The sequence below is a fragment of the Petaurus breviceps genome, unplaced genomic scaffold (assembly GCF_028583685.1).
Source record: "Petaurus breviceps papuanus isolate PSGF00001 unplaced genomic scaffold, PetGlider_PUasm1.0 175, whole genome shotgun sequence".
NCBI classification, from domain to species: Eukaryota; Metazoa; Chordata; class Mammalia; order Diprotodontia; family Petauridae; genus Petaurus; species Petaurus breviceps.
In genome coordinates this window covers 63,356,438-63,380,781 of record NW_027185764.1, presented here as the reverse complement: position 1 = coordinate 63,380,781, position 24,344 = coordinate 63,356,438, and the positions used below count along the sequence as shown (strand labels likewise).

Here is a 24,344-nt window from a genome sequence, read left to right as displayed (position 1 = left end):
GTCCATGTGAGAAGTGATGAGGGTGTGAAGTAGGATGCTGGTTTTATGATTGGAGAGAAGAGGATGAATGAGAAGTATTATGAGTCATGAAATGACAAGATTTGCCAAGTGACTGGATATGTGTGGTGAATAAAGTAAGGAGTGACTGAAAAGATGGTGGTATGCTTGGCAGTAAGAGAAGCCTTTTGGAAGAGGGTGGGTTTTGGAGGAAAGATTATAAGTTTCCTTTTGGATAGCTTAAGTTTGGGATGACTGCAGGACATCCAGTTCAAAATATCCAACAAGCCAGGTTTAATAAGTTTATCTATTCATTCCCTGAATCCGTGTGCTCCTTCTAGAAAAATTACTTATTTTTAATTTATGAAATAAAACAAGCATTTCCACAACACGTAGAATAAAAGAAAAGACTGCATATGAAACTGTAGATCTATATGTACAACTTGCTATTCCTTTTATTTATTTTTTTTTGGAGGGGGAAGGTAGGGCAATTGGGGTTAAGTGACTTGTCCAAGGTCACACGGCTAGTTTTGTGTATCAGAGGCCATATTTGAACTCAGGTCCTCCTGACTCCAGGGCTGGTGCTCTATTCACTGTGCCACCTAGCCACCCCCCTATTCCTTTTAAATATATAATAACGTTATCATATAACTTTTTTTCCCCTTTGCTCTCCCTTCCTTGCCCTAGAGATGGCTACCATTAGACATAAATACGGATATATATGCAAAACTATTCTATACCTACTTTATTTATCGATTCTTTCTCTGGATGCTGATAGCCTCTTCCTTCATGGGACCTTTGTAGTTAATTTAAATATTTATAATAGGTAAAATAACCTAGTCGCTCAAAGTTGTTCTTAAAACAATATTGTTGGTACTGTATACAGTGTTCTCTTGGTTCTGTTCCCATTCAGAGTCCCAAGAACCTTCTGAGAGGTTCCTCCCTGAGTCTCAGTTTCCTCATCTGTAAAATGAGGGAGTTATACCAGATAACATCTGAGGTCCTTTTGCATCTTGAGATCTATTCTCCCTTGTACCTGACCATGAACCACACAGAAGGTGACTTGGTCCTGAGGCCACACAGAGAATTCTGACCTTGGTGTTACCTGGAGGGATCTTTAGGAGGAAATGGAAAAAAAAAGCAACTAAATCACTGCTATATTATGCTAGAATAATGATCAATCTTACTAAACCCCCCTACCAATCAGAGGTAGTGAATAACCCAATATAGTAAATGCTTATGTCAGTAAGCTTTTGTTCTGGATTTTTACCCAGTCTGTCACTGAGAGTACAAAAATACCTAGATATCAGCATTATCTATAATTCATATAGATAGTTCATATTGATCTGAAGTCAGGACAGCATGGCACAAGAGAAAGTACAATAGATTAAGAGTCTATTAAGGACTACAGCTCTTCCACTTAAAACTGTGAGAGTGTTGGCAAATAATGTCCATCTCTGAGGGTCTTCTCATCTATTAAATGAGAGAACCAGAAAAGAGGACATCTAGGGTCTTGAGTATGAATGAATGGATAGATATGCTAAATCTTGTGAGGTAACCAGGGTCCCAGGGTTGGATACAGATGAGGGATGGAACTGAAACGGGGTAATTCAACACTGATTGTGGGAAGCAATGGGAGGAGAAATGAGGGGAGAAAAAAAGGAAAAGCCTTTTTTCCAAAAAAAGGAGTTGTTGGGTGCTCTTTGAGAGAAGACTTGGGAGCCATATCTCAAGGTCATTTATGGATATGACTGCTAACAAACAAGCAAAGTTTACATAATTCCACTTTATGCAAACACTAATGAAAAACTTGCACTTTTTTCCTGTTTAGTGAGGGGACAGAGGTGTTTCATATCGATTGGTTTTATGGTTCAGTTCTGTTTGATTCTTCATGACCTCTTTGGGATTTTCTTGGCAAAGATGCTGAAGTGGTTTGTCATTTCCTTCTCCAGCTCATTTTACAGACAAGGAATCTGAGGCGAACAGGGTTAAGTGACTTGCCCAGGTCACACAGCTAGTAAGTGTCTGGGGCCAGATTTGCATATTCACAAAGATGAGTCTTCCTGAGTACAGGCCCAGCGCTCTATCCAGTGCACCACCCAGCTGCCCACATTGGCTGGGCCTGGCCCCTAAATCACCTATTGGCTTCTCTAATTGTATTTTCAATCCAGCAAACTATCTTTCTAAAAATATAAATTCAACTGATTCCTAGTTAGGATCTAGTTCTTAGGGTAATAGACTAAAAGGAAGCTTAGATAGTATCTAAATACAACTTGCAATTAATTCTTCTCAGGCAATGAGGATAATTCTGGCTTTTATTTTAAAACTTCTCATGTTGGAGCAGTCTTTTGTAACACAATCTCTCTGCAGGTAGACAAAAAGGAAACGAGGAATACCTGCTAAATGAAGGAGGAGAGGACTCAAAAACCCACCTGAATTACCCTGACAGAGGAAGAGCTTTATTAATGGTGATGCCCTCTTGGCTCATCTGCAAGGAGTTTAAATATCAACTTTCTTCCAACTCTCCTGTGTTCCTTCATGTTCCCTCATGTTCCCCCAGGCCTGAGTCAACATCAGTCCTGAACCTTAACCTACAAGTTCAGATCCTACCTCTCTACTCCCTCCCCCCAGGGCCTTGTCCTGTTTGATTCAGATAAGAACCCTCTAAAAACCCATTCAGTTTTACCTAACTCCATCCAGGGCTCCAGCCTTATCATATCTGCATTTTGTATCTCCCTTCACTTAAAGCTTGTTCAATTCACTTTCTCTTTTTTTTTTTTTTAAAGTAATCGGGGTTAAGTAACTTGCTCAAGGTTACAGGGCCAGTTATTTCTGGGTGTAGTACTAAGTATCTGAGCCCAGATTCAATCTCCAGGTCATCCCAACACTGGAGCCGGTGCTCTTACTCTCTGAGCCACCTGGCCACCCCTACACTTTCTCTTTTTAATGTTAATTCATTTTTAGTTTTCAAATTCACTTCCATAAGATTTTGAGTTTCAAATTTTCTCTCCTTCCCCAAGACAGCATGCAATCTGATATATACTCTACTTATTTATTTATATTAAACTTATTTCCACATTAGTGATGATGTAAAGAAAAATGAGAACTAATGGGGAGAACCATAAGAAAGAAGAAACAAAACAAAACAACAAAAGAAAAGGAAAGCAAATAGAATGCATCCAGACTCCGAAGTTCTTTCTCTGGATATGGATAACTTTCCATCATGAGTCTTTTGGAGTTGTCTTAGGCTCAATTTACTCTCTCTGTCCATTCTCTTGTCCTGTATTTTGTCCTGTGGCACCATACCTCCAAGTCACATCAGTTAAGATCCTAAGAACTAGTTACTTCTTAGTAGCATGAGCCATCATCCAGGACTGTGACTAAGCCTCTCAGCAGCCACACCTACAAGCCAAATCTTGTGAACTCAAGGGCTAGATCAGAACCATGTGCCCGGACAGCAGGGTCCCTCCCCTTCTTTCTCCACAACAGGAGGGCTGTGACTCAGCCTCAGGCTTTTTCCTCTGGCAAAATGAGTGGCATTTAAGGGAGATTGTCTTCTTCTCCTATACTGACTTTGGTATTCTAAACCTTCAAAGTCTGCATTAAGACAGGCTCTTAGAGACTAGCTTGTGGGAAACGTGGTCTCAAAGAGACTGTTGTTTTCTTTCTGTCCTAGGGGAGACTCAGAGACTCCTGAGAGTTCTGGGCAGAGCTCCAGGGCAACAGCACAAAGAAGCTGGAGTTTGGGAGTTTAACTTTGGGTTGGTGAAAGGAGAAGAAACTGAGAATAGGGAATGAATGGAAGTCAAGAGAGAAAGGTCGGCATTTTGCAGTGAGTACCTCGAGACTGAAGACCTGAGTTTTGAAGAAGCATGTTTTGGATGATAAGCAGCTAGTATGGGACAGCTGGAGGCATTGGCGAGTAGGTGTGGAAGCATATTTAAAACATCTTTTTTAGTTTAACTGAAAATGTTAAGAAATAATATTTTATTCAGACTAAAACCCTTTGCAGACTTTTCCCTTTAGCAAAGTGAGTAAAGCACAGATCTGACCGTGTCACCTTGCCCTACTCAGTAAAACCCCAGTGGCTTCCCATTTCCTTCAGAATGAAATATAAAATCCTCCATCTGGCATTTAAAGCCCTTCACAACATAACCCTTCCTACTTTTCCAGTCTTTTTACATCTTACTCTCTTCTACCTTACTCTGTGATCCAGTGACATTGACCTCTTTGCTGTTCCTCATCAAGGTCTCCTAACTCCACAATTTTTCACTGGCTGTTCCCCATGCTAGCAGTCTTCTCCTGCCTCATCTCTACCTCTTGGCTTCCTACAAAGTTTCAGGTAGACTACCCCCTTCTACAAAAAGCTTTTCCTAATCCCCCCTAATGCCTCAATAAATGTTTGCTGACATGATTTGGGTAGAAAAAGGTTAAACGGTTCCAGAAAGAAGGTTAATAACCAAACTTAATCCCTGTCAAGATCAGTTACTGCCCCTCCACACCTCTAAAGAATTTAGTACCATGATCCATCTAAAGACACTGTCTTCTTTTCTATTCAAGGTTAAGATATTGATCATAGAGAGGAGGTACCATTGATTTACTTCAGGAGAATTAGAGAGTAGGGGTCAAAGAAGGAACTGAGTAGTGAATGTTGTTTTGTAATGTTAACCCCAAAGTGTGTTTCAACATATTATGGTCTTTTCTTTGTTCAAGATTCCTATAAATGTTACCTCAAATCATTTTGGATAGAGAGATGTGTGTGGATATGGGGGTGGGGAAGGGGGAGGATCATGACAATTTGGACACTTCTCTTTTCTAGAAATACAAGAAACTAGGATATTGACTTGTTTTTGGTAGGTCCATGCCTAATACACGATATTAATATATTTTTTTTCTTTGACAAGGAGAATAAGTATCAGACTATGAAACAAGGTTTCCCATTATTCATTCTCTTCCCTCTCTAATTAACTAGGCAGATCCCAAAAGTCATCTTGTTCTCTAAAGTTCCCTTGAATTTGCTGGATGTCCCACAGACATATCAGATATTGCTGGTTATGTATTCAATTGTTTGTGAAGGAGGATCATGACAGAAGGGGCCAACATAGAATGGCATTATGTAGAGTTAAAGAAGTGAGTTGAGAGTAAAGATCCACTAAACCTGGAATCTTTTTTTTTTTTACAGGGGGAAGCCAGGGCAATTGGGGTTAAGTGACTTGCCTAAGGTCACATGGCTAGTAAGTGTTAAGTGTCTGAAGCCAAATTTGAACTCGGGTCCTCCTGACTCCAGGACTGGTGCTCTATTCACTGCGCTACCTAGCCACCCCTCAGCCTGGAATCTTACCAAAGTGAACCCAGTTAGGTACTTGACTTATTAATAATTTTTATTATCTTCCTAATATCATAGAAAGATTAAGCCATGAGAATATAGACACGTTCCCTTTCTCTCTCTCTTCCTCCCCCATCATACACAAACAACTCCCTCAGAAGTAATTAGCATCAGGCAATTTATTCCCTTCGTGGTTCCAGTTCAAAGTACTCCATCAGATCCTAAATGAAGGGAGGTCATACATGAAGCCATTGAAAGGAGGTCATACATGTGGCCATTGAAGGGAAGTCATACATGGGGCCACTGAAGGGAGGAATTGGGAAAGAGAGACTTAGCCCACATTGCAAAAGATTGGGACTACTTAAAGTTCAGGCGCTGAATGTAGCTGGTTTGTCTGTGACATGATCTCTAAGCCCAGACTCTTCTACAATGTCACTTCTATTTTTCTGAAAAAGGACAGGGCTTTAATATTTTAAAAAATGATTTGGAAACAAAATAATAGCTTCTGATTCCCTCAGAGAAATGGGTACTTCAGAACTACTTGAACAAGCTGTATTTTTCTCTTTGGCAAACTAGGCAGAGAATCTGAGTAGGAAAATTAACACTATTCAAAATTGAATGCATTCAAAAGTTCTGCATCAGTAAAATTAGATCAGTATCTATCTGCTTTTATTTTAGGATGCAGAAGACTCTGTCTAAAATAGTAAAAGGGTCCAGGAGAAAGAAAAGAGTTGTCAAAAGTCGGTACATACATGAGAAGGATGTTAAATAGCAAATTGTTTGGATATATAATCATGCTTTCTTTTTCCCTCCAAAGCCTATCCTTCCTCCTAAACTTCTTGGTTTCTGGCCATCCAGGCTCTAAGTCTATAGTGTGTGGCTGTTGTTTTTTTTTTTTAGTTTCACTTCTTCTACCACATCTTATGAGTTGTTGTCAAGCCCTGCAAATTCTACCTCCAGAATCTCTCTTTTTTGGTTCTTTATTCCCCCTACCAACTGACAGTATTTTATTTTCTCCAATTACATGTAAAGACAATTTTTAACATTACTTTTTTTGGTAAAATTTTGAGTTCCAAATCTTCTCCCCTCCCTTCCTTTCCCCCTCCTTAAGGTGGCAAGCAATTTGATATAGGTAATATATATGCAATCAAGTAAAGCCTATTTCCATATTAGTCATGTTGTGAAAGAAGAAACAGTGTGCAAAAAAAAAAATAGTTTGAGGGGCGGCCAGGTGGCTCAGAGAGTAAGAGCACTGGCCCCAGTGTCGGGATGACCTGGGGATCAAATCCGGGCTCAGATACTTAGCACCCACCCTGAAACACCTGGCCATGTAACCTTGAGCAAGTTACTTAACCCCGATTGCTTAAAAAATTAAAAAAAAAAATTAGTTTGCCAAAGGAAAAAAACACAAAAAAGTAAGTGAAAATAGTAAGCTTCAGTCTGTATTCAGACTCCCTCTGTTCTTTCCCTGGAGATAGGTAACAATTTCATTATGGGTCCTTCGGAATTGTCTTGGAACACTGTATTGCTGAGAAGAGCTAAGTCGTTCATTGTTGATCATTGTACAATGTTGCTGTTACTGTGTACAATGGTCTCCTGGTTCTGCTCACTTCACTTTGCATCAGTTCATGTAGGTCTTTCCAGGTCAGAAAATCTCTTGCATCTATCCCCTCCTTTCTACTGCCACCACTCTAATTCCGATGGTCTTTTCAAAGTCATCATTCCTTTGGACCTCTCTGTTGCATAACTGTTGACCACCCTCTCTTTCTGGATGATCTCTCCTCTCTGAGTTTTTGTGATATTATTCTCTCCTGGTTCTCCTCCTATCTTCCTGACTGCTTTCTCTCAGTCTCCTTTGCTCCTAACTTTGGGTGTTTGCCAGGGGGCCATCTCTAGTCTTATTGTTTATCTATATCTTGCCATTGGGTCTTGAGGGCTCTAGAGGAGAAAGTAAACCTGGTGACTTTGCACAGCCCTTTCTCACTTCAATCCACTTCACCTGAAAGTCATGGCATCAGATTCCTGACAACATGATCCTCTTTGAGCACAAAGGACAAACAACTACAAGGGTGTTCCCCAAGCTTCTGTCCTAGGTCTTCTTCTATACTCCAAGTAACTTCACCAGTTCCTTCGGGCTTAACTATCATGGTCATGTATATGGCTCACAGATCTATATATGCAGCCCCAAGTCTCTTCCCTGAGCTCAGACCCACAACACCAATGGGTCAGTCAGTAAATGAATAAACATTTATTAAGTCCCTACTATGTGCCAGGCATTTCAAAGTATCTTGGAGACATCTCAAACTCCCAAAGCAAACTCACTATATTTTCTCCCTAAATTCTCCCCTCTTTCCTACTTCCTTGTTTTTCTTGAAGATAATGCCTTCTTTCCAGCCTCCTCGGCTTTATAACTTTGGCATTATCCTCCACTCCTCCTCACCCCATAGCCATAGTGGAGAGAATACTGGAGTTGGAATCAGGAAGACTTGACTTCAAATCCTGTTTCAGATACTTATGACCCTATGCAAATCACATAAATTCTCTCAGCCTCAGTTTACTCATCTGTAAAATGAGGACAATAATAGCACTGGGTTTTGTAGGCATTAATCAAGATAATACATCTGAAGGGCTTTGCAAACTTTAAAGCACCATGTAAATGTCAACTATTATTATTACTCATTCAGTTGCTAAATCTTGCTTTTTCTACTTCCACAATATCTTTTGCCACTCTCTCAACTCACAACTACCATCTTTGTAACAGACTCCTCATTGGTCTCTCTGCCTCAACGCACTCCATTCTTATCATCCTACACATTCCTGCCAAAGTAATTTTCTTTAATGCAGAACTGACCATGTGACTTCTCATTTCCAGTAAAGTCTCTGTGGCTTTCCACTGTCTCTACAACAAAACAGAAACTCCTCTGTTAAGCCTTTCACCACCTGGCCCAACCTATCTTACCAATCTCATTGAAACCAATGGCACTGTTCTCAGAACAAGACACTCCATCTCTTGGTTCTGGGCATTTTCTCTGTCCTCCCATGACTGTCCCTCACGCTTAGGATGTTCTTCCTCATCTCCACTTCCTGGCTTCTCTATATTCCTTCAAGTTCCAGTTAAAATCCCACCTTTTACATGAAACTTTCCTACTCCCACTTATTTTCCATCTGCTGATTATTTCCTATTTATTCTGTATAGAGTTTTTTTTTGGCACTTATTTGTTTGCATGGTGTCTCCCCATTAGACTGTGAGCTCCTTGAAGGCAGGGACTGTCTTTTGATTCTTTTTATATCTCCATTGTTTAGTATAGTGCCTGGCATATAGTAGGCACTTGATAAATGCTTATTGACTAACTTGAAGAGATATAAGGAGACCTGAGATAAAAAAATTTTTAAAGAGCTTATAGAAATTGATACCATATGATCTCAATTCTGAGCAAAACATTTATAAAATAAAATCTCTGTTGAGCCTTACCTGGGTGAATTATCCCGAGATCGTCTGAGCCATCTTGCTACCATTTGTTCTATTCTATGTGCTTTTCTTGTCTGTAATAAATTATTCTCCAGATCTTCCATTTACCTAAAAATATAAGAAATAAGGATTTTCATTTTGAAACCAAACAAAATGTATCACTAAACTATGTTCAGTGAAAACATTGGCTGTTTCTGGCAAAAGCATTTTCATTTTGCATATTTTGAATGTACATTTTGACAATAACTAACATTTATAGATCACTTTAAAGTTTACAGAGTGCTTATTGTATATAATGTCTCAGCTAGGTGGCTGGACAGCGCTGGACTTGGGAATCAGGAAAGAATTGCATTAGACACTCATTAGCTGTGTGACATTGAGCAAGTCACTTAACCCATCTGTGCCGCAGTTTGAATAAGAACAGCACCTATTTTGAAGGGTTATTGTGGTGATAAAATGAGGTAACATGTAAAATGCTTGTCAAACCTCAAAGTGTTATATAAATGTTAGTTGTGATTATTATCATTACTACTAATTGGGTCTCACAAAAGCTCTATGAAGTACTATATACGTTATTATTCCCATTTTGCGCTTGAGGAAACTGAGACTTGGGTAAAATGAATCACTCAAATTTACATAGCTAATAAGTATCAGAAGTGGGGTTTTAATCCAGGTTTCCTAACTGCAAATCCTGCACGCCTAATCATACTATGTTTTCTTTTCTGACGGAACTACAGTTATCCCTTCCACATTGTGGGGTTAGGGGCGCAACAACCTCCCGCAATCTGGAAAATCTGCGTAAAAGATTTTGGTCTTCCCTTTGTACCAAAGAAGAAGTCTGAATTATTGTGGTATTAAAGATAAAATGTGTTGATATAATACAATACTATACACATATTTTATACATTTCTGAGCTTCTAAACTTTTTCCAGGTCGTCTTCTAGTCTTCCCATGTCATTTGCAGCTTCCACAAAACTCTCCCAAAATTCCCACTTAATTTCTTATGCCAACCTACAATATATTAAAACTGTGATCGAGATGGAGAAGAAATAATTGTAAATCATTAAAATAGCTAATGTTTCCTTAACTAGGATTCTCTTCCAAATGCCTCATTGTTAAGGTTGGTCCTCAAAGGCTTTATCTTCTGGATGCTGGCAAATCTCAGCAAAATCTCTAGGAAAGGCCTCATATAGTACAGTGGAAAGAATGTTGTTCTTGAAATTGGAAGACTGTCATTTGAATCCTGGTTACTACCTATGTGACCTTGGGCAAAGTCACTAACTTCTCAGGGCCTCACTTTTCTTATCTGAGGAGGAGTAAGACTAGATCAGGGCTTCTTAAACTTTTTTCTATTTGCAATCCCTTTTCACCTGAGAAATTTTTATACAACCCTGGGTATACAGGTATATAAAATAGGTATACAAACCAAACATTTACTGATAATAAATCATAAGGAAATTTATTCTGAAACAATTCTTTGGTATAAATATAATTTTACTATTTATTTTAAAAATTTATTTATTTTTAGTTTTCAACATTCATTTCCACAAGATTTTGAGTTAAATTTTACTGTTCATTAGAGACAATAGTTTCGAATATGAGCCAGGGTGCTTCTAGCAATGTTTGTGGCACTGCGCAGTGTGATGGCACGCGCAGTGCAAAGTGTGCATATTGTGTGTTCAGAACCAAGGCTACAGTGAAGTTGCTCAATGCCACATGACCAAGCTCTGCCAGAAACACCTCGGATTCATTACACATTTGATTTTGAATTAAGTTTTGGTCACTGTAGGTTCAAAAATCTTTTACTGTTGCCAAATTTTTCACAACCCCCACATTCAGTTACATGACCCCATATCACTACCCACAGTTTAAGAAGCACTGGACTAGATGACCTCTTAAATCATGTTATCTCGAATCCAACAATTTTCGCATAGAAACAATGCTGTGAATATTGCTTCCATAGAGATAATTTACCCTTTGAAATGTTACAAACAGCAGTCAAGATATGTGATTTTGAGTTGGAAGGGACTTTAGAGATCATCTCCTCCAACCCCCTCATTTTATAGATGAGCAAACTGAGACTTCTTAAGAGACTTATGTAGGTGAGTTGTCCAGTGAGTGTAACGAAATTGGCTATGTCCTTCGAAGCTGTAGTTCAGCTACATTACAGTTTAAATGGGCTGGTGTGGGGATATCCCAGGAAATGAAACAGCATTTAGAACTTGGATTCTAAGGGAAGAGAGCATTCCACATTTCAAATGACTAAGAAAATAACAGGAGTCAGTTATTACCTTGGGACTCCCTCTACTATTAATAGTATCTCTTCACCTTTACTATCAGTATTTTAGAATAAGGGAGACAGTATTAATTAATAAACAATATTTAGTTTGAGGGTGAGGATGGAGGAGAGGAGCTAAGCCATCTGGATAGCCTTCTGATGTGATAATAGCAATCAATTATGGCTCTGTAGTGCCCTCTCAACTTTCTATATCAAACAATTATAGGGCATGGGTTCCCATATATTTAGCAAAATACATTTCTATCAACCTATAGGTTATCTTTTACCCACCTCTGATAAAAGTTTTGTGGCCCTAAGTTGGGCCAGAATTCCAAAAGGAAATCCAAAGTGACAAATGAGGGTGATTTTTTCCAGGCTAAAAGTAACTTAATTTTATTATCTCATAAGCCTCTTTTTCTCTAAAGAACCTAGTTATGAGGCATTTACATTTTTAATACTTTGAACACTTATCTAAGCATTTCAAAATGTTATATATACTATATATAGTGCTATGTCCCCAAAGGCCTGGCAAGCTATGACCCATGGAGTCACTAAGAGTTGGTCATGACTGAACAACATGTCCCCAAAGATGTTTGTAATATGAAGAAGTAAGAATATCTAAATGTTATTTTTATACTGAGAACAGATTAAGTGCTAGAAGGGTTATTGCCACACCTAGAAAACAAATAACAGTAGATACATGTTTCCTGGCTTCTCTATTCAACTCTGGTATACATTCTCATCCATGTGGTTTAGTAATTGAAAGGCATATGTTTTCAATCCAATCTGCATTCCTTAGACTTTAAGAAAATGTTCAGCAGTAGAAGAATCCCAGGCTAATCACCCCAGAGATGATTGGTTGCCAGGAGTTAATAACCACAGTGACTACTCTGTCAATTGCCAGAAGGAATTTAAAGGAAAAGGTTATTTGATGAATGTAAAGATAGACTATGTACAGGTTCATAATATTATAGATATATAGGTGACATGGACCTCAGAGGATGCTTCCAGACATTTACTATCCTCCCATCTTTCAGACATCTTGAAAATTAATCTTTCAACATCCTCAAAATCACATCCCCTAGAAGACTAGCAGCTTTCTCCATCTTGTTTTCTTTGGTGCCATTTCTATTTCCTCTTCTAAGGAATGAGGTATTAGAGTACAGCTGTGATGGATCTACTTTTATTGATGGAGAAAAGACATTATTATAGAAATGTTTACAGATCTTTTCCAATTTTTTTCTGTCCCTTGTCATCTTTCTAGTTTCTTCTTTAAACACCCTGAGGATAAAACAACTTAGTTCAGTTTTTCACCAATCTTTCTTTTCCTTCTCTCCATTGTCTCTTATTTGTTTTTAAGGCAATGCTGCTCATAAATTACTATCACCTTCCTCCATTAAGATTTTCTAAGTAAGATTATATTCTGAACTAGCATTACTCTTCCCAGTCATCCCTCTCTCTCCACTTGGCAAAGAGATCAATCATTTTCTGGCCAATGTAGTTTCTAGGGTTGTTCCCCTCCCCCATTGTGATTTACATTGGTTAAACTTCATTAGGAAATGGTGGTAGTCTGTGTGGATGTTTGTTCTTTTATCCATTTCCCATCTATGGTCATAAGCAAGTGAATAGAAAAGGGATAAGCTGAGGAGGTGTATCAGCAATGCCATATTCACAATGCCTATAGAGATTACAAATATGCTGATATAATTATCCATCACAAAATACGTCAGGTTTGCCATTTGGGGAAATAAACTAGAAAATTTATTAAGATACCAAAAGACTGAGTCCCAAAACCAGAAAGTGAAAGCCATCAGAGTAGTTATGATATTGGCACAGGTAGATAAAGTAGAAAGCACCCACATTTTCAAGCCTTTAAAACAGAACAGGCTACCTCAGGCAAAGGTCCTCCTCTCCCCACTCACAGCAACCACCCAGCGTCCTGGAAGAGCGCTCCCAGCAGCTCTGGCCCCTGGCAGTGCTCAGCCGGAGTTCTAACTCAAAAAAAAAAAAAAGGCAACTGCCACCAACTGCCAACCACAGGACCGTTAGCTCGGCTTTTTTTTTTTTCTTTTCTCTGCTATGTCAGCACGTCCATGGGGCATGGGAGATCTTTAAATCCCATAACCCTTACAGGAGGGAAAGCCAACTCAAGGTAGACAGTAAGGATGGGTGCATGGGAGGAAGATGAAGAGGAGAATTTCTGTTACTTTACAAGGGAGATTCAATAGGGAGATGATAGGCCCAAAATGCCCACCTTCAGGTCTTCTCCTCTGTATGCATTTATTTAATTAATATTTTAGTATTTGTATCATCCTTCATATCTCTCCTACCATATCCTAGGCTCCCTGAGGGCACTGACTGTGTCTTTTTTTTTTTCATCTTTGTATTCCCAGAACCTGGTGTTATGCCTTTGCACACAGTGGGTGTTGGCTGAACTGAACGGCAAGCATCACACCTTCCATCTCTTATCTTTGTACTTTTGGACAAACTGTCCTCCTTACCTAGAACTCACTCATTCCTCACCTCCATCTCCTGGAATCCCTAGCGCTCTTCAAAATTTAACTTAGCACACCTGCTATAGGAAATCTATCCTAACCCTATCCTACCCTAGATATTAGTTCCCTCCTCCCAGAATTTTTTTATTTTGGATTAGACATGATTTCATTGATATTAAACACACAGTTCAGAAATCCCCTCAACTCAGTATATGGCACCTACACTGTAACTTAGAGACTCAGACAGTTGTCTCTGTAAGTTGAGCTCTGCATATCAGAAGTATTCAGAGGCATCAAAATAACATATTCCTAAAAATCTTACAGTCTACTTCACAGGTACTGAAATGCTAATTAATTAGGAAAACAAGGTATAGTTTTAAAAAGTTGCATCCACGTCTCCTCTGACTACTCCCTCTAGTGATAGACGGTAGATAAGCTTATGCTCTTTGAAAATCTTAAAGCGCTATATAAACACCAGTTATTAATGGAATTCTCCACTACTAGAGATGCAATGGTCATGTCATGCTTCTAATGAATCCAAGAGTAGGACATATCTAGGCAGCTTGATGGTATAGTAGTTTGAGTGCTGGACTTGGAGCAGAAAGCCTTGAGTTCCAAAACTGTTTCAAACACCTAGGCAAATAACTTTTCTCAGCCTTACTCTCTTCATCTGTAAAATAATAACATGTAATACACAGGGTTTCTGTGAGGCTCAAATAAGATAATATATAAGTATTATATGTATTATATATAATTATATATTATATATTAAATAATAATATATAATGCCTTATAAATGGGGACTGGTTGAACAAATTATGGTATATAAAGATAATAGGATACTTTTGAACTATAATAAGTGACAAAAGGGATAAAGGGGTTGAGAAAAACTTGTGAAGACTTATATGAATTGATGCAGAGTGAAATGAGCAGAACAAAGAGAACAATTTATATGATAATAACATTTTTAAAGACAAGTAACTTGAGAAAAAGACTTAAGCTCTCTGATCAATGACCAACCATGATTCCATAGAATTTATGACCTATGCCAGCCACCTCCTAAAAGAAACCAGTGATACAAGATACAGAATGAGACATGCAGTTTTGGGCATGGACAACATTGGAATTTGTTTTGCTTCGTTATACATGATTATGACAAGAGTTTTGTTTTTCTTTTAAATTAGGGGAGTGGGAAGGAGAGAAAATAGAAAGGAGAGGAAAGGAAAAGCAGGGTCACCAGATGCTACAGGGAGACCCGTGCTTTGGCAAAGCATTTCTATCACTTGCTTTCTCATGCAGCAATAGCCTAAAGATACTAGTCTGAAGAAGCTATTAAAAGAGTCAACAAGGGCCAGGATGTTCACAGAGGCTTTGAAACATTGCACTTGCCCCTCAGCGAAGACAAGGATCAGAACCATAGATAGCCCTTGATTTCTTCCCAGCCATCACAATGAACTATTTAATTTATGGTGTTAAATGATATAAGAAGGCATAAAGATATAATGTACTTATGGTCCTGCCAAGTATAGTAACTATTTTCCCTTCAACTCCAGAATTCCCACCCCACTGTCCTTACTGGTGAGTATGTCATGTAACCCATTATTTCAGGTCAGATTAGCTCCAGCCATGCCTTATTTTACTCTCTCTTCCCTCCTACCACTCCCCATACACTTTTCAGTTTTGGAACCATAATCAAATCAATACTGCTATTGCTATTGAAAAAGAGTATGCCAATAAACTCCTCTATGGCTCCATTCACCATCATCACAACTTGCTTTCCAAAACAAAATACCCTTTACAGGGACTGAATAGGAGGATCTTGGGGCAATCAATGGGTTGTCTGGTTTGCACCTCTTCCCTCCTCATCCCTCTTACCAATATGGTAAAAATGGGTATTATGACTAGGAAAGTTTGCTAAATTTGTATACCTGGAATAGATGAAATTTGCTAAGCAGATAGTTGGTTAACTCTGCATTCTTATCCCTAAATGTTGTTGGCTACATAGGAAGTTGCCAGTATAAAGGTAGATCAGTTAGTGATCAAACATGGAGTCATATCTATTAAGTAGGGCCTAGCAATAAGCCATTCACACACTTTACCAGTGGAGATGGGACTTTACAGACAAATAAGTGTCCCAATAGCATTAGATAATATGATACGTAGTAGGTTGGTCTTGCATTCCTGTCCTTGGTCCTGATGACTCACAGAGAAGTAGACATTTCTTCCACTTAGACCTGTTATGTAATTATTCCAGGTAAGCATTTTTTATTGTGTTTATTTTCCCTCTCCAATAAGAAAACAAATTGTTCTAAGAAGCAAAAACCAGAAATTATTCCAGCAATAAAGGGCTTCTGCAAAGGGAAGGGTGGCAACAAGCATTTACTGAGCTCCTAATATGTGCATGGACAGCACTATGCAAGATCCTGGGGATACAGAGACAAAAATGAAGCAACAGTCTCTGCCCTCAAGGAGTTTACATTCTGTGGGGAAGAGAAACAACATGTACACAGAGAAGTAAATACAAATACCCACAAAGTAAAAACAAGCAAAAACAATTTTGGCAGAAAACACTAGCAATTAGGGGAGCAGGAGGCCTGGTGTGATAGGTGACATTGGAAATGAACCTTGAAGAAAGGAAGGAATTCTAAGATCGTGTCTAAGATCATGAAGGAGTAAATTCTAGGCATGGGGGTCAGCCTATGCAGAGGCACAGCAATGGAAGATGGGGAACAACACAGGTTAATTTGGTTACCACAGAGGGTGAAGTGGAACTATATTCATTAAGCCTGGAAAGGTAGGCTAGCCAGATTCTAACAGGCTTGAAATGCCAGAAGTTTGTATTTGATCCTAGAACAAAAGGGAGCCCCTGAAGTTTCTTGAGAAGGGGAGTAATATAGTCAGATCTGTGCTTGAGGTATATCACTTTGGCAGCTATGTGGAAGATAAATTGGAGAGGGGAAATGCTCAAGAAAGGAAGACCAGCCAGGAAGTTACTGCAATGGTCCAGGTGAGATAGCCTTTAAATGACACATGGAAAGGAAAGACATCACTTTAACATTCATAAACCCTATTTATTCATTCAGCTAGTAAATGTCTGATGTTTGAATTCAGGTCCTCCTGACTTCAGGACTGGTACTCTATCAAATGCACCCCCTCATTGTTGCCCAAAGAGTGCTTTTTTGTTGTTTTTGCTTTTTGGAGTGGGGAATGCAGGGAAGTTAGGGTTAAGTGACTTGCCCAGCTAGTAAGTAAGTGTTAAGCGTCTGAAGGCAGATTTGAACTCAGGTCCTCCTGACTCCAGGGTCAGTGCTCTATTCACTGCTTCACCTAGCTGCCCCAAAAGATAGTCTCTTCACTCAAGGAGCTTACATTCTTTTTTTTTTTGCTTTTTTTGGGAAGGGCAATTGGAGTTAAGTGACTTGCCCAAGGTCACATGGCTAGTAAGTGTTATGTGTCCGAGGCTGGATTTGAACTCAGGTCCTCCTGATGCCAGCACCAGTTCTCTATTCAATGTGCCACCTAGCTACCCCTGTTTGTTTTTAAAGAAAAATGTTAAATAGTTAAAGATTGCTAATACCACAGAAGATGGACCAGACTGGAATATTAAGGGGAATAAACAATCAATTGATCAACAAATAAGCATTTATCAAACTACTCTTATTTTCTAGGTACTGGGGATACAAATGTAAAAATGAGCCACTCCATGCCCTCAAAGAGCCTACATTCAAAGACCTGGCTCAAAGTGGCAGCTGGGTGGACAAAGTGGAGCCAAGAAGACCTGAGTTCAGATCCAGTCTCAGAAACTTACTAGCTGTGAGACCTCAGGCAAATCACTTTCTGTATCTGGGCCTTAGTTTCCTCCTCTGTTTTTTTTTAAAGGAAAATAATAGCCTCCCAGGGTTATTGTGATGATAATTTTAAAGCATTTTGCAAGCTTTAAAGTACCATATAAATGCTAGTATATATATGTATATATATATTTATATATGTATGTATATATATGTACATAGAGAGATATTATTTGGGGGGAGACAATATATATATATATACACACAAAAATTTCTATAAAACATACACAAATAAACATAAGGTAATTTAGGGAGGGTCAAGACACGGCTCTTCTAGGCATCTGAACTGAACTTTGCAGTAAACTTGAGATTCAAAGGAGTAGAAGTGAGAAAGGGATACATTCCATCCAAAGAGTGCCATGTGTAAAGAATCTCAACGAGGCCAGTTTGGCTGAACTGAAAAGTGGGTGAAAGGGAGTATTGCATAATGAGCCTGAAAAGGTAGGATGGAGCCAGATTGTGAAGAGCTTCAGATGCCACAGAGGAGTTTATATTTTAATCTGGAGGCATTAGGGGAGCTGATGTGGTCAGATCCTACTATAGGAATATCATTTGGGATGCTGTATGGAGGATGGACTGGAGAGAGGAGAGATTTAAGCAAGGAATCAAATTCGAAGGTTATTGCATCAAGAGATGATAAAGGTCTGAACTAGTGGTGTAGCTGTACCTGTAGACAGGAGGGGACAGATTTGAAAGATGTTGCAGAGCTAGAATATTTAACAACTGACTAGATGAATGACAAACACAATAATATCAGTTCCTGCCCTCAGTACACTCTACTGAAGGTTGGTGGTTCATATCCAAATAAGTATATTCATGATAATCTGAAGGACAGCTAAGGTGGCACAGTGGACAGAGCACTGGGCCTGGAGTCAGGAAGATTCTTCCATCCTGAGTTCAAATCTGCCTTCAGATACTTACTAGCTGTGTGACCCTGGGCAAGTCACCTGTTTGTCTCAGTTTCCTCATCTGTAAAATGAACTGGAGGAGGAAATAGCAAACTACTCTAGTATCTTTCTGAGAATACCCCAAATAGGTTCATGGAGAGTCAGACATGCCTAAAAAAAGACTTAACAACAATAAAAGATGGTGAGGAAGACTGAGGAGTCGAGGATTTTTTAAGTGAAAGTTAACAAGTTAAGAACTTCTGCTCTCTACATGTATCCTGATTCTCATCCATGACCTCTTGTCTTCTCTAGCAGATTTGTCCCTTCTTGTGGTTCCAACCAGAACCACATCCTTCATGATTCTCCTGAACATGTGCCCTACTCATTGCAATGGTAAACTGTCTTTCTGGAAAGTCACTGGGCTCCTCAATCAATGGAGAGAGAGGACTGGATGGATGGACATTTACAAATGCCTCAATATCATGCTTCTCAAGGAATGGGAAGACAGGGCTCCTTTTAAGGAAACTATCATAGACAAGGTCAGAGATTTAGAGCTGAAAGGCAACTTAGAGGTCATCTAGTCCAACTTCCTCTTCTTTGGGATAAGGAACTAAAGCTTAGTGAGGGTGAGGAACCTGTGGCCTCAAGGCCATATGTGACTCTCTAGGTCCTCGAGTGTGACCCTTTGATTGAATCCAAGCTTCAAAGAATAAATCCCCTTCATAAAAGGATTTGTTGTGTAAAACTTGGACTTAGTCAAAAGGCCACACCCGTGGACCTAGAAGGCTTCCCAGAGGCCACAGGTTCCCCACCCCTGTCTAGAGAAATGAAGTTAGTCAACTAGCATTTATTATCTTCTGTATAACCATCGTTGTTCAGTCATTTCGGTCTGTCTGATTCTTCGTGACCCTATTTGGGTTTTTTTTTGGCAGACCCATGATTTGGGTGTGATTTGCCATTTCCTTCTCCAGCTCATTTTACAGATGAGGAAACTGAAGCAAACAAAATTAAGTGACTCACCCAGGGCCACACAGCTAATAAGTGTCTGAAGCCAGGTTTGAACTTAGGAAGTTGAGTCTTCCTGATTCTAAGTCCACTGCTCTATCCACTGTCCTATCCATGCCAAGTACTGTGATAAATGCTAGATACAAAAAAGGGGCAAAAACCAAATACAGTTATCCTTTCTATACATTGCAACCTTCCCCATCACAGTTTTGATATACATAATAAGAAATTAAATGGGAATTTTGGAGGAGTTTTGTGGAAGCTGCAGACAACAGGCAAAGGTCAGCAGACACAGAAAATGTTTAGAAATTCAGAAATGCATAAAACATATTGATGGTATTATATAATATCAACATATTTTATCTTTTAATATCATAATAATTTAGACTTCTTCTCTGGTACAAAGGGAGGGCCAAAAATTTTTACATACATTTTGCAGATTGTGGGGACAACATCGTGCCCCTAACCCCTATGATACAGAAGAAATAACTAATCCCTGCTCTCAAGAATCTCAAAGTCTAATGAGGTGATTTGACACACATAATAAGCCCCAGAGTTGTAAAATAAGCCCAATTCCTCCGATTCCAAATGCATCACTCTGTCTACTGTACCATGATATCTCTCTTAGAAAGGCAGTCTGGTGTTATACATAGTGTTCTGGCCTTGGAATCACTAAGACTTGGGTTCAAATTTTTTCTTAAGACACCAACTAGCTGTGTGACCCAGGGCAACTTCAATTTTCTCACCTTCGGTTTCCTCTTATGTAAAATGAATAGGTTGGACTAGATGACCTCCAAAGTCCTATGTAACTATAAAAAAAAAACCCTCTAGAAATTAAGTGGAATAAAGAGAAAAAAACAAGAAGCAATGATCATCATTGACTCATGGCTGGATGACTTACTGGGAGATGGCTGAAGAGGAAACCTGCCCTAACACCACGCACCAGGCAAGGCTTTTATAGTTTACTGCTCTGTGCTGTTAAGCTGTGGGAAATGAGCAAACAAAAATGACATTCTATGCTCCTTAAAGAAAGAAAAAAAAACCCTGCCTAAATGTTCAAGAATGATTAAGAAGGTAGCATCATACAGGAGATCAAAGTAAAAATAGTGGTGCAATATGGCAGATCAAAGTGTTGAAAATCCCAAGACGTAGTTTAAATCCAAATTCTATTACTGTCTTTCTGTAAGATCCAGGTTTTCTCTGTGGCCAAGGTCTCAGCAACCAATGTAAAAGTAAACTGTGGCAGGCATCCAGATAAGTCAGGAAAAATTACTCAAGTCAAGATAAAGACTGATAGTGGACTCTCTCAGTCAATTGTACTTAAAGTCCTATTTAAAGTAACTAAACAAAATGCTATACCTGATACCTTTATTGGGTGAGAACACATCTACTGAATCAATCAATGCACCAGAGTCATTAAATTAATGGAGGCCCTGTCATAACCAATGGATCTGCTTTGTAAAATCAGCAACTAAGTCTGAAATTGGGCATTCTAGTGTCTGGCCAGCAAGTTGTGGAAGCAATCCTGGTTGAGTCTTTTGCAGGGGTTGGCATCAGGCAAAGTACTGGGGCCCATTGGCCAGACCCATTGTACACCTCTACTGCATGTATTATTCCCTCAATCCTCTGCTTGACTTGGGTTAAGGTGACCTGACTCTCTCTGCCTGTTTCTTTTATCTTCCTATTAGGGAAGGATTTAATTAATTGATTAATAGCTATCATTTATACAGCACTTTAAGGTTTGTAAAGCACTTTATATACTTTTAAGATAATTTTATTTTTCCCAATTATATGTAAAAACCAATTTTTAACACTTTTTTTAGTTTTGAGTTATGAATTCTATCCCTCCCTCCCTTTCCCCTTCTCTCAGATGGTAAGCAATCTGATATATGTTATAAATGTGTAATGATGTAAAATATTCCCATATTAGTCATTTTGTGGAAGAAAATTCAAACAAAAAAAAGAAACAAAGAAAAAAATAACATGCTTCAGTCAGTCTGTATACAGGCACCATCAGTTCTTTCTCTGGGGGAGTAAATAACATTTTTTATTACAAGTCCTTTGGGGTTGCCTTGGATCATTATATTGTTAAGAATAACTAAGTCAGGGTGGAGCCAAGATGGTGGAGTAGAAACAGGATTTCCGTGCAGCTCTGGCTTCTATCTCCTCCAATACATGTGAAAAATTACTCTAAACAAAATTTAGAGCTACAGAACCCACAAAATGACAGAGAGAAACAAATATCCCACTGAAGGAAGCTCAGCAGGCTGGCATGTGAGTCCACAGTTATAACCCAAAGGCGGCTGGACGTGGGGAGAGTGTATCACCAGCAGCTATGGTGGTAGCAGCTGTGGTGGTTTCCAGACTTCTCAATCCACAAATGCCAAAGACAATGTAAAAGGTCAGTGTGGAACTTTGTTCAAACTGGGGGAGCGCAGTCTAGCTGCTACTTCCAGAGTGAGAAATGGAGGTGGGGCGGCAGCTGTGCTGCATGGCTGCCTGAGGAGCTCCTGGTCTGCAGATTGAAGGGGGGCCAAGCAACCATTCAGAGGGTAATCACTCTTGCTTTGACCTGCTTGGATCCAGATCGCGGTGTTGGGTGGTGGTCCTGAGGTACATGATCAGTGAGCCAGAGTGTGTATGGGCTGTATAGAGGGTACCCATCTAATAGCTCTGGCAGCTGCAAAAACCCCAGCAATTTGGGACATAGCTCTCTCCATTTTGGAAGCAGAGTTCTACCCTGGCAAAGAGCTCAAGAGTCAAGGAATTGGCTGCCAACATGAGCAAGAAAGAAAGCACAAACAGACCATAGAATCTTTTTGGGGGGACAAAAAGGATCAAGGCATGGAGTGGGAGGAAGACAACAAAGTCAGAACTCCTGCATTAAAAGCCTCTGAGAAAAATATGAACTGGTTACAGGCCATGGAGGAGCTCAAGAAGGATTTTAAAAATCAAGTAAGAGAAGTGGAGGAAAAATTGGGAAGAGAAATGAGAATGGTACAAGAAAATCATGAAAAGCGAATCAACAGCCTGCTAAAGGCTGAAGAAAATAACTATACTGAAGAAAATTTTTTAACCTTAAAAAATAGACTAACTCAAATGACAAAAGAGGCCCAAAAATGAGTAGAAGAAAAATGAGTAGACCAATGAGTAGAAGAATGCTTTAAAAAGCCAAATTTGCCAATGGAAAAGGAATTTCAAAAACTCACTGAAGAAAATAACTCCTTCAAAATTAGATTGGAGCAATTGGAAGCTAATGACTTTATTTATTTATTTTTAAAGAAATTGGGGTTAAGTAACTTGCTCAGAGTTACACGGCCAGTTGTTTTTTATGTGGGTGCCAAGTATCTGAGGCCGGAACCGATCCTGGGTCTCCTGACACCGGGGCTAGCACTCTTACTCACTGTGCCACCTGGCCGCCCCCGCTAATGACTTTATGATAGATCAAGATACCATAAAACAGATCCAAACAAATGAAAGAATAGAAGGCAATGTGAAATATCTCATGGGAAAAAACACTGACCTGGAAAATAGATCCAGGAGAGATAATTTTAAAATTATTGGACTACCTGAAAACCATGATCAAAAAAAGTCTAGACACCATCCTTCAAGAGATAATCAAGCAAAATTTCTCTGATATTCTAGAACCAGAGGGCAAAATAGAAATTGAAAGAATTTACTTATTGCCTCTTGAAAAAGATCCCAAAAAGAAAACTCCCAGGAATATTACAGCCAAATTCCAGAGTTCCCAGGTCAAGGAGAAAATACTGCAAGTATTCAGGAAGAAACAATTTGAGTATTGTGGAAACACAATCAGGATGACACAAGACCTAGCAGCTTCTACCATAAAGGATCAAAGGGCTTGGAATATGATATTCTGGAGTCAAAGGAGCTAGGACTAAAACCAAGAATCACCTACCCAGCAAAACTGAGTATAATGCTACAGGGGAAAATATGGTCATTCAACAAAATAGAGGACTTTCAAACATTCTTGACGAAAAACCTGAGCTGAACAGAGAATTTGACTTTCAAATACGAGAAGCATGAGAAGGTAAAACAGGATAAAAAGGAAATCATAAGGAACTTATCAAAGTTGAACTATTTACATTTCTACATTGGAAAATGATAATTGTAACTCATAAGACTTTTCTTTTTTTTTTAAGCATTTGGGGTTAAGTAACTTGCTCAAGGTTACCTGGCCAGTTATTTCTGGGTGTGGTGCTAAGTATCAGAGCGTAGATTCGATCCCTGGTCATCCCGACTCTGGGGCCAGTGATCTTACTCACTGAGCCACCTGGCTGCCCCTAAGACTTTTCTCAGTATGAGGATAGCTGAAGGGAATATATATATATATATATACACACACACACACACACACATATATATTATATGTATACATACACATATGTATGTATAAGAGGATATGTGTGTATATAAATATATAGGTGAGTGTGAGCATTTGTATGTTCATGTATACATAGACAGAGGGCACAAGATGAGTTGAATATGAAGGGATAATATCTAAAAAATAAAATTAAGAGGTGAGAGAGGAATTTATTGGGAGAAGAAGAGAGAGATAGATTAGGGTAATTTATCTCATGTAAAAGAGGCAAAAGAAAACTGATACAATGGGGAAGAGGGGAAGAACAGGAAGGTGAAAGGGAATGGGAAAACCTGATTCTCACTGAATTTGGCCTAAGGAGGGAATAACATAAACACTAAATTGGGTATCTTACCCTACAAGAAAATGGGGGGGGGACACAAGGGGGGGATGATAGAAGGGAGGGCAGATTGGGGGAGAGGATAGTTAGAAGCAAGCATTTTTTTTTACTTTTTGGAAGGCATTTGGGGTTGTGTCTTGACCAAGGTCACATGGCTAGTTTTTTTGTATTAAGTGCCTGAGGCCAGATTTGAACTCAGGTCCTCCTGACTCCAGGGCAGGTGCTCTGTGCCACCTAGCTGCCCTGAAGCAAGCATTTTTGAGAAGGTATAGAGTCAAAGGAGAAAGTGGAATAAATGGGGGGACAGGATGGGATGGA

General features: G+C 39.2%; 1 protein-coding gene across 16 annotated transcripts in view; it reads right to left on the bottom strand.

Annotated features, from left to right (window-relative positions):
• FRMPD1 (FERM and PDZ domain containing 1) overlaps window positions 1-24,344 on the bottom strand; it is a 251,567-nt gene that overhangs the window by 64,309 nt on the left and 162,914 nt on the right. For all 16 annotated transcript variants that reach the window (XM_069085279.1, XM_069085280.1, XM_069085276.1 and 13 more), the window contains one exon: window positions 8,796-8,900. Coding sequence is in view for 14 of the 16 variants with exons in the window: in XM_069085276.1 (XP_068941377.1) it covers window positions 8,796-8,896 (101 nt within the window). In the remaining 2 variants the exon portion in view is untranslated. The remainder of the gene's footprint in view (window positions 1-8,795; window positions 8,901-24,344) is intronic.